General features: G+C 35.0%; 2 protein-coding genes across 14 annotated transcripts in view; one reads left to right on the top strand and one right to left on the bottom strand.

The window, feature by feature from the left end:
- Positions 1-19,798, bottom strand: part of PCDH9 (protocadherin 9) — a 921,308-nt gene that overhangs the window by 791,077 nt on the left and 110,433 nt on the right. The window lies entirely within an intron of this gene.
- LOC112826894 (small ribosomal subunit protein uS8-like) lies at positions 15,202-15,688 on the top strand. Its single transcript, XM_073894286.1, has one exon. It carries the CDS (start codon positions 15,216-15,218, stop codon positions 15,654-15,656), a length of 441 nt encoding a protein of 146 aa, XP_073750387.1. The 5' UTR covers positions 15,202-15,215; the 3' UTR covers positions 15,657-15,688.

The raw sequence follows: 19,798 nt of genomic DNA, 5'->3' as shown, positions 1-19,798 counted from the left end.
TAACTTTTTATAATCTCACCATATATAGATACATACGTCTAACTTACGGGAATGTACTACAGCCAGTAAATTTGACATTTAATCCAGAATGTCCTAAATGAAATGATGTAAAAAAAAAAAAGTAACTTTTTCTACATATTCAGAAAGGGAGTTTATTATGTTGTTAAGTACAATTCATCCAACTAGACTGCACAGTGGGAAAAGCTAACTCATCTACAATGCATTAGATGAAGCAGAGGCACTCGGGTGAATGGCCCCGTGGAGAACACAACAGGACTAAGTAGAACTTGATATGAGGGGCTGACATACAGACTGGATAACATTCATGCTCAGTAGCTGCAAAGGGACAGCGAGTGAGGTGTCTCTAAGGATAATAACTTAGAAATACCTTTCAACCCTTCATCTAACTTCTTCCTCTAGCAAAGGTTAAAAGTAAGTTTGACACCTTGTTCTATTGCCTGCACTTACCCTCAGGTAATAAAAGAGACAATGAAATATAATAATGGGTCCCTGTGCTCCATGGCACTGTATAACATCTATTACACATCTCTAGAAGTTCAAACACACTCTTCCTAGTGATTTTAAATCATTGAACTACATTTAAAAGAAAATAAAAGAAAACATTAGAGTAGATATGTCACTAAGTCTGTGGCTTTTTGCCCTTGCCTCTGAAGTGGTTGACATCTTCATTAATGCTCCCTCTTCACAGTCCCTAAAGAATTTGACGTTGCTGAAGTCACTAATGCATTTTAGGTCAGCTAACCTGTAACATATTAATTAATTAAATTATAACTTTATTGGCTTCTTTTGATCCTCATTATACTATCAAGAAATAATATACCCTTAGTAATAATAAAAATAATAATGAGCTAATTTACTGAGTGCTCAGTATGTACCAAGGACTGTTTTATATGTATTATTTAGTTTAATTAAAATGCAAAAATAATTGGAGAGCACAAAATAACTTACCCTTAAATGTATACATCAAGCACAACCCACAGAAATATTTCTATCTTGATTCATACTATCTTTATTAAAGTAAAGCCTGCTGAAATACAGGAAATATTTCTTTCTTGAATCACATGTGTACACTTAAGGAATACTATTAATTTATTTTAAGAATTAATACTAAGAAACTACAGATATAAGTACCAAAAAAGTAATCACTGCAGTTTCTATCTTAGCTCAGCTTTATCAAAAATTCTTTCAGAAAGTTGCCTCTTTCTTCCTCAGAGATATTTATCACAGTTTTTTCTCACTCATTTCCTTACTGTCTCCTTTTTTGGGGGGTGGGGAGGTAGTACTACAAAATTTGTTTAATTTCTTTTTTCTCAGCAAATACTTTGAGAATTTCCTTCTTTGCCTGGTTGCTTACAAATGGCTCTAAATAATGTATTCATTCTCAACCTGTTTAGCTGAGGTTGAACATCTGTACTTCAGGCTGATTATGGGATATCTATAGAAAAGGTCCTCTAAAGAAGTATCACAATAAAAAGTACAGAAAGAGAGCTAAGAGAGAAAACTTTGAGAAAGTAACATAATCACTCAAAGAATGAATACATTTCTCTAGAGTACAGAGTACCTCCTGAACAGAATCTCTGAGTTACTCCTGCAGGGTGTCAGCAGGTGCCTAACCACGCCCATCAGACTGGAAAAGTACTGACTATCTGTAGAAGGCAGAACCATTGATACCAAGTGTCTTGTCAGCTCCCCAGAGCAATGCTATTCCTTACCCTTGTCTCATGCCACTGCCGCCCACCAGTGGAAGTTTTTCATGTAAAACACAATATGAAACACTAACTCCTACTTTTTCATTCATGCTTTCAGAAAGGAAATGCTTTAAATGCAATCTGGTTAGAAACAAGATCAAAAACTGTAATTGTGATGTATACTGCCACTTAATCATCACTCACTGAATCAGCTTCTGTATAGCTGGGAAAAAGAAGTAAAAGGAGTATATTTTATGTGTGAATAGAAAACACTCTGGGATTTTGCATTTCAGCTTTTATTTTAAAATCCAATGTAAAAGCAATTTCTTTTAAAAAAATACGGTTTCTTTAAGAAATTTTTAAAAAACAGGGGTGCCTGGGTGGCTCAGTCAGTTAAGTGTCTGACTTCAACTCAGGTCATGATCTCAGGGTCCTGGGATCGAGTCTTGAGTTGGGCTCCCTGCTCAGGGGCGAGGTCTGTTTCTCCTAACCCCCTCTGTCCTCCCCCTGCTCATGCTGTGTGTCTATCTCTGTCTCTCTCTCAAATAAATAAATAAAATCTTAGAAAAAGAAAGAAAATAAAAAGGTTACCAATGAAGTAGGATATAAATTTGCGTCACCCATTTAGCATCCTCTAAATACATGTGTTTATATACACATGCATACATGTATATACACTCATGTACATATGTGTATAACATATATATTTATACACACATCCCTATAAGTGTATCCACAAAATTGAAAATATCGGTCAATGTAAAATAATGTAACTCCAAAATACAGTAAGGAATTTTTGTTTTTTATATTGATGTACATAACCCAAATAATATTTTTGTGTGTATCACTCAACGAGCATTTTAACCCCAGAGAGAATAATCTATTGATTTTTAAGTCTAGGTTTATGTTACACTATTTTCAGCTATGACACAAGTCTTCTTTTGAGGTAAACATCAATGAGTGACAGTGAAGGAAAAAAAAAAGTAATAAAAGAATAAAAGCAAACAGTGGATAACCAAGACTGTTAAAAAGAAGGAATACCAATGCTTGTTATAGAATGGATTGGAATGCCTCAATGGAATACCACTGCTGTTAAATAATCACAAATTTCTAAATCTCCATAATATCTCAGTCCCAATACTGAGTCTATGTGAGAATGTTTCTTTCTGTAGTAGCCATAATATTTATGTCCCTTTTAATAAGACTTCTCCATCATAAAAGGGCAGAGAGGTCCTTTTTTCAAAAGTCATCCTCCTATATTAAAAGATCAAACAATTGTAAGTCTTCCAGAGCTTCAATTAAAATGTACCAGATGTGAAGGACATAAGGGACTCTGCACCGGTGCCGTAGTGAAACTGCTAGAATTGGACTTCAGGTCCCATGATCCTTAGCTGTTTGTGAACCAGAGTAATGACAGACTTTGTACACAGGCAAAACAAGGGCTCCTTCATGAATTTCTTTGGATATTGCAATCTTGAGATTGTTTGGAGCATCAATAATCTCATCTGTAAGTTAGTAAAATTACACCTACAACTGAATGTATTCTGAACATGGAGTGATACACAGATATAAAACACTGGCATTCAAAAATACTTGTATTGCCAACAGTGTTCCCTAACATCTGCATTTTTACATATAAAACAACAGAACTCAAAGGTCCAAAAAATGAAACACTATTAAAAAAAAACCTAAAACTACTTAATAACCAAATTACCATTTTTATTTATCCTTCATACCTCTCAAAGTAAACAAAAAGCACATTCAAGCTTTACTTCCCATGGGGAGAAATGCAAAGAAATAATGATTAGATTTGAACTACTGGATACAAAACTTATTATAAACCCACTGTACTACTGAAATAATACTTGCCAGATGAAAGTGAAAAACATAAATAAAAGAAACAGATTAGTATATACATGAATTTAGTTCATAATTAAATTGACAATGAAAACCATTAGTTTATTAAATACGTAGTAACTGGGCAATGGATGAATTTGTTTGAAAGACAATGTTGTATTTCTACCTCTCATCACATACCAAAACAAGGCCCCTATAGAGCAGGGCAATAACACTTTGATACTTACTAAAATACATACATAAAAATATAGATAAGGATTTACCTAAAATATTTTCTAACCATTATGGCAAAGGAAACAACCATAAAAGAAAAAAGATAGCTCCACTGAACAAATATTTTTAAATGTTTTAAAATGTAGCAAAATTTAAGTAAAAAACTGGGGGAAATGTCACAATATGACAGTGTTATACATATATTGGGATCTTTAAAATCAATAAAAATATAATAATAGTACTGGGAAAATGACATCCATGAAAAAATACTCATAAGTTTAAAATATTAAATACCAACACCTGTGTGAGGAGGGTTGGGGAAATGAACACCACACCCTTGCCTTTTGGGAGGATAATCACTGTGCCTGCTTTGCAACAAGGGTATTGATAAAAATTGAAAAGCTTTCCAATCTTCTTACCTTATAATTCAGTGATCCCACTTTCAAGAATTTATTTACAAGTATATTGGAGATGCTCACAAAAATGTATATATTATAAAATTTTAGAAAAAGGCAACTACTTAAGAGAAGTATTGCAAACCTCTAAATTCAATATAATTTCAAACTTGCTAACAATATTAGCAATTAATATTGATTTTCCTCAAGCAGCAGAACAAGTGCTTTCCTTTTTTTTTCTTCCTTTTCTATATTTTCCTGATCTACAATAAATGTGTATTACTTATACAGTCAGAGGAAGTATTTTAAATTATGTTGAAACAGAAATGATGCATGATGGACAAGAAACAGGATAATTTAGTTTGTACTCATAGAAGATAATTTAGCTTGCACTCATAGAAAACACAGGAAACTGGTGGATTGCAAAGGGACTTGAATGCCTGACTAAGGAATTTCTGTCATTGAGTAGGCAGTGGGGAGCCATTGAAGTTCTTTGAGCAGGGAATTCACACAGTCAATTTGATGGTTAAGTGCAGGGCTAAGGGAAATACTTTGAATCTAGTTACGAAGAGTCCAATTGAGATCAAATTACAGTAGTGATGGTATGGTTAGAGTTTAGTGATCTTAAGACTGTTGCATGAGGCATTTCAAGATAATCAAATACACTTGAATAATACATAGTTTTTATATGACATATTCAAAGTTAGGCCTTGCTATCAAGCGTCACGAAATGCAGAAACATTTTAGGCTTTGTGTTTCCTCTAGATTATCTCTTGAAAAGAATGGCATGAAGTTCGTGTGAAGAAGCAGCTAACAATACCTCATCTAAAATCTGAGTCCTAGAGTTTAAACCTATCATGTTGAGTTTAGGCTACATTTTACTGTGAGGATTACAGAAATGCATATCTTTATTACTTCTAACTAGCCTGTTTATGCATTGAACTGCTGGAAACTCAAATGTTTCAGAACCATAGAACCATATGGCAAAAATAATAAACATACATGGAATTTTTAAAGTGTTGTTAGACATTTAGAGCATTGTCAGAGTAGTTATATCAATGATAGGGGCTGTTTTCACATTCCCCCACCTCCCTTTGGGGCCATCTTCCTTCCCAGTTACAATGTAGATTTTAAATTGATGGCAAATGTGCTTAGCATGAGACTTTACAAATGATCCTTTGGGTTACTAAACATATAAATCATATCAGCTTATTCAATGAAATAGTTTTCACCTTTAGGATCTCCCCCTTTCTGTAAGAGAATTTTTAATCTCGCTTTTTAAGTCAGTTCAACTTCCCTGAAATAAAAACCATTGCCTCTTCTCTAGAATGTTCTTTGGAAACTTTTCCTTCACAAGATTACCTGACTTTTGAACTCAAGTCCCCTCTCATCACACGCTGCTACGTCTGCAGTCACATATCTTGACACTAACACTCTTTTAGAATTGAAACCTCCTGGCCTTTGAGTTGCTGTTCCATTCAGTCAGTATTTTATGTCTCTTTTCTATGATAGGATCGCCAACTGATTTGGAAAGAAGATCATGTGAAATCGCCTACACTTTTTGGCAAAAGACAAAAAATATGGAGGATTGTACTATTTTTTGTTCTAAGAAAAAAATCAGGTAAAAGGAGAAGTCTTCCTTCACCTGTCAGTAATTTAGTAAATTAAAATAATATGATTGGGCAAAGGAACTCTAAATTTTGGAAATACAACACAAGAAACAGAACACTTTCTTTTAGACCATAAAACACCCTATTCTTTGGCTATAGGTTTTGTGAATTGCATGCTAGATTACCGGAGAAGAATGGGTCATTGACAGGGAAGTGCTGAAATAAATAATTCCAGCTGCAAATTTTCTGAGTACCCAGGGATGAAGTGAGCACACGAATTAACTATTATAAAACTTGCCTATTTGTGAAATAAATTATACTTTTTAATAAAAATTTGAAAGACGTTATGATTTTTTGATGTATGTTCAGAAAGTATCTAATTTTACAGAATAAAAGCAGCCTCCTCAGAAAATGAGTGACAGGGTGCCTGGGTGGCTCAGTTGGTTAAGTGTCCAACTCTTGATTACGGCTCAGATCATGATCTCAGAGTCCTGAGAAAGAGCCCTGAGTTGGGCTCCGGGCTGCTTAAGATTCTCTTTCTCTCCCTCTGCCCTCTTCTCCCCTCCCCCACTCATGTGCACTCTCTCTCTTTCTCTCTCAAAAAGAAAGGAAGAAAGAAAAAAGGAAGGAAGGAAGAAAGAAAGAAAGGAAGAGAAAGAAAGAAAGAAAGAAAGACAGAAAGAAAGAAAGGGAAAGAAAGAAAGAAAAAGAAAATAAAGAAAATGACTGACAAGAAGAATGATAAAGTATCTTCGAAAACTAAGGGACAGAGGTTTTTTTGTGTGTATGTGTGTCTTCTGTTTCTTCTCTCTTTCTATTTTTTTTTTTAAGATTTTATTTATTTATTTGACAGAGACAGAGAGAGCACAGGCAGGGGGAGCGGCAGGCAGAGGGAGAAGCAGGCTCCCCGCTGAGCAGGAAACCTGATGCTCCATTCCAGGACCCTGGGATCATGACCCGAGGTGAAGGCAGACGCTTAACCAACTAAGCCACTCAGGTGCCCCATCTTCTCTCTTTTTAAAATGAGCAGTTTTTCATATTCTTTTCTGTCATTAAATTTATACATAATTGGATAATATTTATTAAGCTCTAAAGCTTGTATTTTCACAATTGCTTAAATGTAAAATATAGCCACAAGATAAATATATTTATTAAATCAGATACATAACATGTAATTCTATCCATTACTAAAGTTAACAATCTCAAAATATATATTTAGTATATATATAGTTTATGGTATAAGGAAAGAAATTTTGATGGACTTCTGAGTCATGCAAGCTAGAACTTGCCTCAATACTCACTTGACCACTAAGATAATGATGTCATTTACCAAATCACCCAGTTTTTCAAATCTCTTTCTTCATGAGTAAATTTGAAGATAATGCTATTAAAATTAAGGAAAATTAAATATTTAAAGTGCCTCACATGTGGCAGACAGTCAATAAAAGTACCCTTGCTTATGTCAGAGTCACTATGAGGATTAAATTGGATAATTTACGAAAACTTTCGGGGCCCTGCTTTACATGCAATTGCTTTTTATCCATTTGTTCTTTCATCCAACATGTACATGTTAAATACTGTGTGCTAGATATCTTAAGTGCTCTACTTTAAAAGAGTTTTATATAAAATACAAGATAAATGTAAGAGCATCAAGGTTATCTTAAACATTAACTATATTTCTGGACTTTCTCTGTATTTAATGTAACAAAGGTTTATATCATTTTTAGGTGAAAAATATCAGGTTAATCATGGGTTGTGATTATTTCATATTTTATGATAAAAGTTAATTTGGCCATATTACAGTTCTAATTTTAATATGGTAAATTAAGGGTAATGCAGTTCTGATTCAGGATATTGTCTTTCAAAATAATTAAATGATACACACAAATTACTAGTAAGCTGATAGCATAATTATGTGAAACCAAAGATTATTCATAATAAGCAATATATAATGTTTTAAATTGTGACAGTGGGAATGAGGCAGATGTGCCAAAAAGGACACTCATGCCAAAGTGACAAACAACTTATTTTGTCAATTTCAGGGTAGAACAATCCCACTTTAGGACAATAAAAACTTCTGAGTTTAGAGGAAGAGCTCATCTCCATTTGTACCATTTCTACTGTATAGCATATAGCCTGATATAACATTTATTACAGGAATAGAGAATATACAAGGATACAGCAGGGACTGATTAAATTTGTACATACAAACATGAAAATCACCATTTCTTTATCAAATAAATACACAATTTTAATTAAACTGGGCATTACTTTATTAAATAACTTGGTGGAGACAAGTGAACATTTTAATAAATTTGAATAAACATATCAATTTTATACCAGTGAATGTTTATTTGAGGAAATATGCATTTTCCATTTTAACAATTCATAAAGAATAACACTGCAGTATGGACACACAAAACTATTAATCAGGTCACCAAAATTTTTTGCATTATTTTAGCAGTTTGGTTCAATACTATTGCCATGTCATATTCAGTTAATTTTAGTCAAAGTCGTGTGACCTATTTGAAATGAGATAAGTGGTCCCAGTCCTGTGTCTTGAAAACATCTATGCAAATTGAAAAATATGTACATTTTGTAAAATTTTCTCACAGTAATGCCTAACCCACTGCAAACTCACACATCTGAAATTTTAAAGAGGTAATGGAGATTAATCATGTCTCAAAAGAAAAAATAAAAGGTGATCTCTGATTTACTGAAAGAGGGTTCTCTGAGTTTGCCACTTTTTCTCTTTCCTCCTCACTTCCTCACCATCTTCCTACTCTAGATCCACACCTAACGTTTTACCAGCTATGATCTTGATTTATTTTGAAGTTCTATTTTGCCAATGGGATTTAGGTAATTGTGTTATGAAAATGATCAAATTCATTTTCTTAAGTAAGCCAATAATGTAGCCTAATCACGTAGTTTGGCATATTTCATTTTCAAATGTATCTATCTTTAATTGGTATGCTTATAGTCTGGACATCTTCCCTATTCATAAGCACACATAAACCTTCATTACTGATTTTTTAAAAGGTTTCTCTAAAATTTGTTCCTAATACTTTCTAACCCAAAATCAATATTTATACTACCCATTTGAATAAAAGTCTCTAGAAAATCCTGATATTTAGTATCATAATGACATAAGAATTGTTTCAAAACTCATCCTCCAGTAAGGCTAAATTGATTTTCAAGCTCTTCTAGAAATAGTGAAATATTTTATTTTAGATCAAAATAGTTCTTTGGGATAATGAAAAAAGCTATTTCAAACTTCTCTATTTGGTTTTAGGACAGGCTATTTTGCATCTTGAAGCTTTGATTTCTTATTTATAAGATGAAAAATCAAAGCTTTTGTGATGAATCCCTAGTGAAATGACAACATGCCTCTTGAAGTGCATCATACAACATAATTACATTTAACCAGAACAAGTGACCCTTACTATGTACACAACACTTACTTTGTGTGCTACATTTCCATAATATTTTTAAAAAGTAGATGAGTCCTTGATCTCAAAGGCTTGACAATTTAGTGGAGGAGGTTTTACATACACACAGCAGAATTTAATAATAAACAGACTGACGAAGCAACATCTAAGCAAGTGCACATTTTAAGAGTCCTTGCAATCTAGGTTTAAGTTCCTCATATAGAAAACTACTATGCAAAAATGTTCATTTACAGAAAATTAAAGTATGGAAATGATTCTTTTAACATCTCACTGCCTGTTGTTGTGCAGATGATAAGCCAGGTGGCCCTTGAAATGCAAGCTGGTAGTGATGCATTTGAACCAGGTTCACTGAGATCAGTAATTTCCCAACATACCTGATGAGCATGTCACCACCGTCTCTTCACCCTTTTAGGGGAGTAAAAACTCCTGACTAAGGAACAATTATATCGTTTACTGTGAGAATTAAGAGTTAAATATAAATATCTGACTATTTATTTAGTTTATGAGGCCTTTGAGAAAGCAATTCTAAGGGACATTATGGATGAGACACAACCACATGAGAGATCTTTGTGGCTTTCATTATATGGTTTTTAATGATTACAATTACTGAAGACCTTCAATGCACCAGGCATTATATACATAATATTCGTAATATCATGACAATTTTGCAAGGTTGGTGTGATCCTTCTTATATTGACAAGGAAATAGAAGTTCACTGAGCCTGAGTAACATACATACTCAGGAAATGGCTGAGCCTTGACTGATATGTGTCTGTTTACCTCTGACTCTAGGCCTGTGCTTGTTTTTATATTATTCCCAATAAAGCACTCCCACTCAGTCCATTTTTACCTATTACACTGTTTCATTTTCTTTCTTCCATGAAGTCAATACTTTCTGTATTCCTAGCATTTGAAACACAGTGACTACTCAATGCATATTGACTGACTGTCTAAATAAATAAACAATTTGAACTAACTGAATCTCATCCCCCTTTCATTATCTGGCTTGCCACTCTTTCAGGTGGCTTCCTGGAACAACATTTCTTTGTTTCTTTAACCAAAGGGAGTTAAAATTCTAATTCTGTCTCTATATATCATATTTTCCAGTCCCTTTTTGTAAAGCAAGCCTACTAGGTAAATACATAAAACTGGGATAGCAAGTAAGAGAAGTAATGAGTCTAGTAACATGTGGAATTTAGATACAGTTATTATCCTCTGAGATATTAATATACAGTATTTCCACATTATCCTTTTAGATAAAAGATTCCAGAAGTTAGAGCTTTACATAAAACGAAGAAAGAAACTCATCTTCAGGAGAGGTGAGCATTAGGCCAAAAGAGCAACACCTAGATTGTCCTATGTATGTATGGCCTAGTGTAAGGGATAAAGACTGTATACAAGCCAAGGAGTGAAACATCATGAAAATTGCAAATTCCTGTCAATACTACCAAATATTTTTTTTCTCTTAAGGAAGAAGGGAGAAATTTAAAATTTACTGTCACATTACTGATCTTTAATTATCCACCATAAAATAGCTATAAATATATTAAATTTCAATATACTTACATATTATGTTTAAATATATAATACATAACATATAAATAATATATAAACATATAATTTATAAATAATATACAAATATATATTGAATTTATAAATATATAAATATGTAATAAATATAGAACTATAATAGCTAAAAAATGTGGATTATATGTAACTTTCACCTCTTTATGCTAATTAAGCCTTCCATGCTGCTGTTGTCATTCATTTATAAAAAAGTTACTGATTTTTTTTTTTTTAAAGATTTTATTTATTTAATTGACAGAGAGAGAGAGAGAGAGGGAACACAAGCGGGAGAGGGAGAAGCAGGCTCCCCGCCAAGCGGGAAGCCCGATGCGGGGCTCGATCCCAGGACCCCGGGATCATGACCTGAGCCGAAGGCAGACGCTTAACCGACTGAGCCACCCAGGCGCCCCAAGTTACTGATTTTATATAACTAATGGTGCTTTGGTCTTAACCTGAAACTAAATTTCAGGAAATTCACACGTAATTTTAGATGCATTTAGTCTGTCCAATCATTAGATATGTCATGCCACTATTCCTCTTGCCATATAAGCAAGCACTTTAGTTTTATAAACATTTTTAGTAGTGCAACTACTAATGTTGCATTTTAGTAGTGCATCAAGATAATGCCAGTTAGATTATTTCTGAGTCATTTTTTGCATTTAAGACATAACCAACTTAGAGTAGTGTCTGGCCCCAACTTCCAAGCATGCCTCTGCTCAGTGCCCCTTCCACAGCTGTGTGTAGGGAATGTAGTATCATTCCCATTATCATCATTTTCTTTATTCCTAATATTAGACTTTCTCTGAATACTTACTCTGTACTAGGCAGGGTGTTTGTCACGTTATATGTATTTGCCTTAATACATATAAAAGTAGCTTTATGATACAATCATCATTATTGTCATTCAATAGGTGAGGTAACACATCTCTCCACGGACACACAGGCAACATGTGAAGCATCCAAATTTAGACCCACGTGTTGCTGAATTCTGAGACAGAACACACCCACAGCAGACACGTTCTGTTGTAACTCTCCATGTATACTGTTTTTTTGCCCTCAGCAACACAACTCCTCCAGGGTAAGGATTCTCATTTGCCCTGATCTGCTGTTCCTAATAGAGTATACACACTAATTAAGTATCTGTGAAAGAATTAAAAGAATAAGTGAAACTAAATTTTCAATTTTTTTTTTTTTTTTTGCCTGAGTAACATTTTCTTGTCATTTGACTGAAATGAAAAAATGTCTAAGGTCTCTACAAGATGATGGTGTGTATCTATTTGGGCATCCTTTGCCTTGTGATGTTAGCCCAATTTCACTAGAATATTTAATTTTCCAGTTAGAATCATATCACTGACCTCAGTGTGATCTTATTTCTTACTCTTAGACCCTAGTTCCTTATTAATATTTTGCCCTCAGATTGAAACTTTATTAGAATTAATTTTGAGGATGCCTGGGTGGCTCAGTCATTAAGCGTCTGCCTTCGGCTCAGGTCATGACCCCAGGGTCCTGGGATCGAGTCCCACATCGGGCTCCCTGCTCCGCGGGAAGCCTGCTTCTCCCTCTCCCACTCCCCCTGCTCGTGTTCCTGCTCTTGCTATCTCTCTCTCTGTCAAATAAATAAATAAAAATCTTTAAAAGAAAAAAAGAATTAATTTTGAATCCACCATGTAATACTAAGTAAAAGTATAGCACCCAGATGTAGTGCAGTAGATCAAATCGGCCTGTAATCTTAATTAGGTAAATAAAACTTTATTCAAACAAAAAACACACAAAATATTTGTAACTATATTTCTTCTGCCTTTGTCTCTAGAAAAAGGCAAAGGAAAATATTGTTTACATTCCTAACACAAGTGACTTCCAATGTTCCATGTCTTATAACTTCAACATCAACACTGTCTTCTATGAAGAATATTTCTCAACAAACTGCAAGTGATAAAATTGCTTTTCCTTCCCTCATTAATAATTACTTTTGTTCCATATGGTAACAGAAAGAATGCTTCACATTACTCTGTGCATTGCCAAGTCACGTTTCCTTCTGATACAGTAACTGCCAAAACTTTGCCATCAAACACCTGGATCACACTGAGAAATGTAGTCACTGAGGTAAGCAATAAAATGTTCCTGTTTTGCTGGATAGAGCTAATTAAAAGTCAAGGTGTTCAATTTGGTATATCACAGAAAGTAATGCTTTATACAGTGTAACCCAAGTTTCATTTATTTACTTTTTTTAATCAAATTAGAGAACATAACATAGCATAATTATAATTTACCAGCAGACTTACCAGAGTTCAGTCTGCTTGAAGTCAAAACAATTGATCAGTTCAATGTTAAAAAAAAAAGATAGACAAAAATCATCTATTAACTATTGTAATTCACTATTCCATCAACTAAACAGAGGTTGTGTTTGTCAGCCTTTTTTTTCATTTCTCCACTATGTAGCCTTTTACAGTTTTTTTCGTAATTGTTAACCCCATGAAATTTTAATGCCACAGATAAAGGGTATAAGTGTTTCTGTAATGTATGTATATCTGTGTCTTATACACAGAGTAAGGCCTTTTTACACCACCCCCAATAAGAACCAATTTTAGCACCTCTGAGAGCTATATCTCCCACTAAGAATGTATGAATAGACAAAGCTCAAAGTTTCAAATTATAGAAAACAATATTTTTATTTAATTTCAATGAGGCATTTATTTGCCAGTTCATATAGTTTAACCTGCTGTTAGTTTTTTTTTGTAGAAAAAAATTTAAATGAAAAAAATGAGATAAATGAAGAGAAGCAAAGAAACTTTTTTCATCATCTTTAAATCAGTATATAATAGTTACTTCATGAGATGAGATATTGATGAATGTAAAATTTCAACTATAAAATATATTTACAAATAAAGTTTGAAGTTAACTCCAGAACTATGCAACAGCCCCTTACTGTAAACTACAGTCTCTGTGGGGAAGGTGAGGATGTGCGGGGAACTGGGAACAAAAGAGAAAATCAACAGTAAATATATCTATGTATCAGAAACTTTTGGTTCTAAATAGAAACACAAGGGGAAGAATGCCTGGATTTTTTTTTTTCTTTTTATCTGGTTAGACTGGTATTTTATAGCAGTTATCTTACTTTTGAGTACACTTTCTATAAAAAAATCATGAAAGACTGAAATTTGTCCTGTCACCCATCTGTGTTATATCTCTACTTGATTGTTACCTAATCGTCTTTGTTTAGGGTTTTGGTTTTGTTGTTGTTGTTGTTGTTGTTGTATTGTTTTGTTTTGTTTTGTTTTAATGTGTCTGTACAGGTAGAATTTAAATTGTAGAAAAATGCATGAGTTCATTTCAGCTGGTTTGGATGGACCACACACTAATCCCCTTGACTACTGACCCATTGTTATAGAATCTCTTAACTAATGATAAATGCTATTCTGTAACCATGAGTCTACATGGTGTTTTGGAGTAGGATGTATCAAGCTGTTAGCATTGTTAAATAGTAGTTAGGTTTATGATTTGCATTTAGTTTTGGTGGATTTAAAAGATGAATGCTGGTCATATAGCTAGGATGTGCCTGTGTGAACAGCATGCCTCCCACCATGAACAGACTTGGGTACCTGGCACAGAGGTGCTTTGCATATACGGTGGTGATGGTTTAAGTCCTGTGCAACCCACCCAGGAGTGGGAAGACAAAAGAGCCTTTACCTAGTATCTCTGGACCCTTTTTAATGCAAATGCTTCTGCTTTTGCTGCTGTTTTGTTATCTTCTGCCTGTAATAAAGATATCCCATAAGATAAAGTGACTCCTGTGGGTCCTTTCAGCAGTGGGAAAGTTAAGGGGATGAATGTGTAATTAATAGAGATAGTAATACAAATAATTCTCCTCCATAAAAATATAAATTGTATCCAGTGAAATGCAGTTCCTTAAGCCCCTCGGGTTACTGGCCTGTTTGGCCAGTTTGCATCCATTTATTCTAGCATTCCTTATTTGACTTAAATATGTAGAATTTAGGGTTCCCCTTTGAACCACATGTAATAACTTATTGGCTCCCTCATTAATTAATGAATTTAAAAAAATCTTTGACATGTTTTAATTTTATATCTGGATGAGAGTAATAATTGTATCCTGTTTTACATTTTACCCTTTATTAACTCAAATAAGGAGCGGCAGCACAGCATAGTTTTTAGGGCCAAAGACACTAGTCAGACCACCATCTGGGTTAGAATCCAGATGTTGCCAGCTTTCCAATTTTGGCAAAGGTACTTAAATCCTCCAAGTATCCATTTCAGCAATAGACAAAGGGTTTGCATAATATAACTTCTTTATAATATATTTTTTTAAATCATTATGCCTTTGTTTCCTATCAGCGAAATAAGAACACTACCAGCTCCTGTCTCATGGGATTGGGAGATGAGTAAATGAGAAAATAAATGCATGAAATCAGACTGCCAACTCTTCCCACCATCTTTCCGTGCGGCCATAATGGTGCGCATGAATGTCCTGGCAGATGCTCCCAAGAGCATTAACAATGCTGAGAAGAGAGGCAAATGCCAGGTTCTTATTAGGCCGTGCTCCAAAGTCATCATCCGGTTTCTCACTGTGATGATGAAGCATGGTTACGTTGGCGAATGTGAAATCACTGATGATCACGGAGCGGGTAAGATTGTTGTGAGCCTCACGGGCAGGTTAAACAAGTGTGGAGTGATCAGCCCCAGATTTGATGTACCACTGAAAGATCTAGAAAAATGGCAGAATAACCTGCTCCCGTCCCGCCAGTTTGGTTTCATTGTACTGACAACCTCAGCTGGCATCATGGACCATGAAGAAGCAAGACGAAAACACACAGGAGGGAAAATCCTGGGATTCTTTTTCTAGGGATGTAATACATGCAAATAAAATGCCTCAATGGAAAAAAAAAAAAATCAGACTGCCAAATGGCTGGAGCTAAATATTAGGGACTACTTGGAGTAGCAGTGGGAGTAGGAGCAATATTTGAGTTGCTGTCATTTCTTTTTTTCTTTTTTCTTTATTTGTGACTTAACACAATATTGTCTTTTTTCTTTCCTGCCTTGTTCCAACATGTTTTAATTTGGTGACCTCCGAGGACAAATGATAGTGAGTAAGGGACAGGTGGGGCTAGGTAGGGAAAGATAGGTAGGGGGCCATGGGATCAGGCTCACAAAATTAAAAAATGCAGAAGATGAAAGGAAATAAGAGATAAGGGAAGAAACCAGACCATCCTGCCCTAGGTGTCAGAGGTGGGGTCTTGTTACAACAGCTACTTGGGACCAAGAAAATTACCGGGCCCTAAAAAGGAAGTAAGCCATTGAAGGTGCTATCACTAGTCCTTGCTCTATGGTGATATCAATAGAGATGTTAAAAGGATTTAAGCCATCTATAAAAAACCCACAGCAAGTATAATTCTCAAGGGGGAAAAACTGAGAGTTTTTCCCCTAAAGTCAGGAATGCAGCAGGGATGTCCACTATCACCACTGCTCTTCAACATAGTACTAGAAGTGCTACCCTCAGCAATCAGACAACAAAAAGAAATAAAAGGCATCCAAATAGGCAAAGAAGAAGTCAAACTCTCACTCTTTGCAGATAATATGATACTTTATATGGAAAACCCAAAACTGCTAGAACTCATACAGGAATTCAGTAAGTGGCAGGATATAAATTCAATGCACAGAAATCAGTTGCATTTCTATACACCAACAACAAGACAGAAGAAAGAGAAATTAAGGAGTCGATCCCATTTACAGCTGCTCCCCAAACCAGAAGATACCTAGGAATAAATCTAACCAAAGAGGCAAAGAAACTGTACTCAGAAAACTATAGAATCCTCATGAAAGAAATTGAGGAAGACACAAAGAAATGGAAAAACGTTCCATGCTCATGGATTCGAAGAACAAATATTGTGAAAATGTCTATGCTACTTAGAGCAATCTACACATTTAATGCAATCCCTTTCAAAATACCATCAACTTTTTTCAAAGAAATGGAACAAATAATCCTAAAATTTGTATGGAACCAGAAAAGACCCCAAATAGCCAGAGGAATGTTGAAAAAGAAAAGCAAAGCTGGTGGAATCAAAATTCCGGACTTCAAGCTCTATTACAAAGCTGTCATCATCAAGACAGTATGGTATTGGCACAAAATAGACCCATAGATCAATGGAACAGAATAGAGAGCCCAGAAATGGACCCTCAACTCTATGGTCAACTAATCTTCGACAAAGCAGGAAAGAATGTCCAATGGAAAAAAGACAGTCTCTTCAACAAATGGTCTTGGGAAAATTGGACAGCCACATGCAGAATGAAATTGGACCATTTCCTTACACCACACACAAAAATAGACTCAAAATGGATGAAAGACCTAAATGTGAGACAGGAATCCATCAAAATCCTTGAGGAGAACACAGGCAGCAATCTCTTTGACCTCAGCTGCAGCAACTTCTTCCTAGACGCATTGCCAAAGGCAAGGGAAGCAAGGGCAAAAATGAACTATTGGAACTTCAAGATAAAAAGCTTTTGCACAGCAAAGGAAACAGTCAACAAAACCAAAAGACAGCCGACAAAATGGGAGAAGATATTTGCAAATGACATATCAGATGAAGGGCTAGTATCCAAAATCTATAAAGAACTTATCAAACACAACACCCAAAGAACAAATAGTCCAATCAAGAAATGGGCAGAACACATGAACAGACATTTTTCCAAAGAAGACATCCAAATGGCCAACAGACACATGAAAAAGTGCTCAACATCGCTCGGCATCAGGGAAATCCAAATCAAAACCTCAATGAGATACCACCTCACACCAGTCAGAATGGCTAAAATTAACAAGTCAGGAAACGACAGATATTGGCAGGGATGCAGAGAAAGGGGAACCCTCCTACACTGTTGGTGGGAATGCAAGCTGGTGCAACCACTCTGGAAAACAGTATGGAGGTTCCTCAGAAAGTTGGAAATAGAGCTACCATTCGATCCAGCAATTGCACTACTGGGTATTTACCCCAAAGATACAAATGTAGAGATCTGAAGGGGTACATGCACCCCGATGTTTATAGCAGCAATGTCCACAATAACCAAACTATGGAAAGAGCCTAGATGTCCATCAACAGATGAATGGATAGAGAAGTGGTATATATATACAATGGAATATTATGCAGCCATCAAAAAATGAAATCTTTCCATTTGTAATGACATGGATGGAACTGGAGAGTATTATGCTAAGCGAAATAAGTCAATCAGAGAAAGACAAGTATCAGATGATCTCACTGATATGAGGAATTTGAGAAACAAGATAAAGGATCACAGGGGAAGGGAGGGAAAAATGAAACAAGACGAAACCAGAGAGGGAGACAAACAATAAGAGACTCTTAATCTCAGGAAACAAACTGAGGGTTGCTGGAGTGGAGGAGCTTGGGAGGGATAGGGTGGCTGGGTAATGGACACTGGGGAGGGTATGTGCTATGGTGAGCGCTGTGAATTGTGTAAGACCGATGAATCACAGACCTGTACCCCTGAAACAAAGAAAACATTATATGTTAATAAAAAAAATTAAAAAAATAAAAAATGCATGAAAAACCAAAAAAAAAAAAAAAGAATTAAATTCCCTGGTTAGCTTTCTATAAAAGACCATCCCTAAAAGACCTTAGTGGCAATCCTGTTGGGACCCCTCTGATTCCTGAGAGCTTTTTTTCTGTATCCTTGCTTAATAAACTTCTGTTGCTTTACTCACTCTCCTTTGTCCACAAGATTAATTCTTCAACTCTGTGAGACAAGAACCTAGCTCTCCCACATCAATACAATCTGTTAAACACATAAATTCTTTTGTTCAACCCCTTTCTCTTAGATTTATTCAGAGATTGTCTTATTTCTTTTGGTATGTGAAAACTCCCCAAACCTAGATGGAAACCCCCAAACCTAGAAACTGTGATACGGATCACAATATCAACCAGAGAATGCTGGACACATAGCCACACAGAATCAGAGGAAATTAAATGTAAGTATTATATTATCTTCATCCTTACAAATTACTTTTAATTACATCTCTCCATTAAAAAAAATGTTATTTACCTCAAAAGCAGATCTGGACAAGGTTTGATAACTTTCAAAAATCAACTAGTGATTTTCCCAGATTCTTCAGAAGTTTATCCAGTTAGGGATGAGAGTGGGAGAAAAGATTAGGTAGGCCAGTTGGAAAATGAAGTACTAATCATTCCCACTCTTAGGATGTGATTAGAGTAAATTACTGATGAATTCAACTTGATAAAAAAAAAAATCCTCTTGGGAATGAGGCTTAGGCAAGTGACCCACAAAACAGATGGATGAGCAGTCACTGATACTTTCTTACTTTCAGCTGAACTGACTGAAATAAGGCTAGAGATATTGATAAAAAAACAAACACATTTCTCCTATGTTCCACCCTCCTTAAATAGGCAAGAAGATACTATTAAAATCATTATGTTCAAGAGGAGGAAAATAAGAGGTTAACTTAAAATTCTATGCTCTATTGAACCCAGTATACATACTTTCCCCAAAGCAACAACAAATGCACCTCAGAAATGCAATCAAGGTGTCAAACTCATTCTAGCAAACTTACTGTGCCAACTCATAATTAATGTTGCCTCTCAGGAAATTTCCATGAACAGGGCCAAATATTATTCACAACTTTATCATACTTTACATTATCCATCTAAAAAGGGAAGAAATTTATATAATGGAGAAGGATGAACTTTGAGGATATGCTCTGATAATAGAACCAATCTTTAAAAAAAAGAAAAAGAAAAAAAGTGTCTTGACAAATTTGTAAAGAATCTATGATACTGACACTAATTGGTGGCAAATCTGACAGGTTAAAGATAAGGGAGTTGTCTCAGCTGAGGAGCAATTCTGTAGATCCACTTTTCTATATTCCTTTCCATGCCAATCACTGAAAATGCCGGTGAACGGGCCCAGCTGAATTGAGCCATTGAAGGCAAGAGTACGGAATTAATTGTGTTCTCTTGCTTC

Source organism: Callorhinus ursinus, unplaced genomic scaffold (genome assembly GCF_003265705.2).
Source record: "Callorhinus ursinus isolate GAN/ISIS: 27379988/994484 unplaced genomic scaffold, GSC_fseal_2.0 scaffold7, whole genome shotgun sequence".
Lineage (NCBI taxonomy): Eukaryota > Metazoa > Chordata > Mammalia > Carnivora > Otariidae > Callorhinus > Callorhinus ursinus.
Note: the sequence above shows the minus strand (reverse complement) of the source record. Positions and strands in the feature narration are given on the sequence as shown.

What these genes read in the sequence shown, in the direction of transcription:
- LOC112826894 (XM_073894286.1), top strand. Translation starts at nt 15,216, where the DNA reads ATGAAATCAGACTGCCAACTCTTCCCACCATCTTTCCGTGCGGCCATA.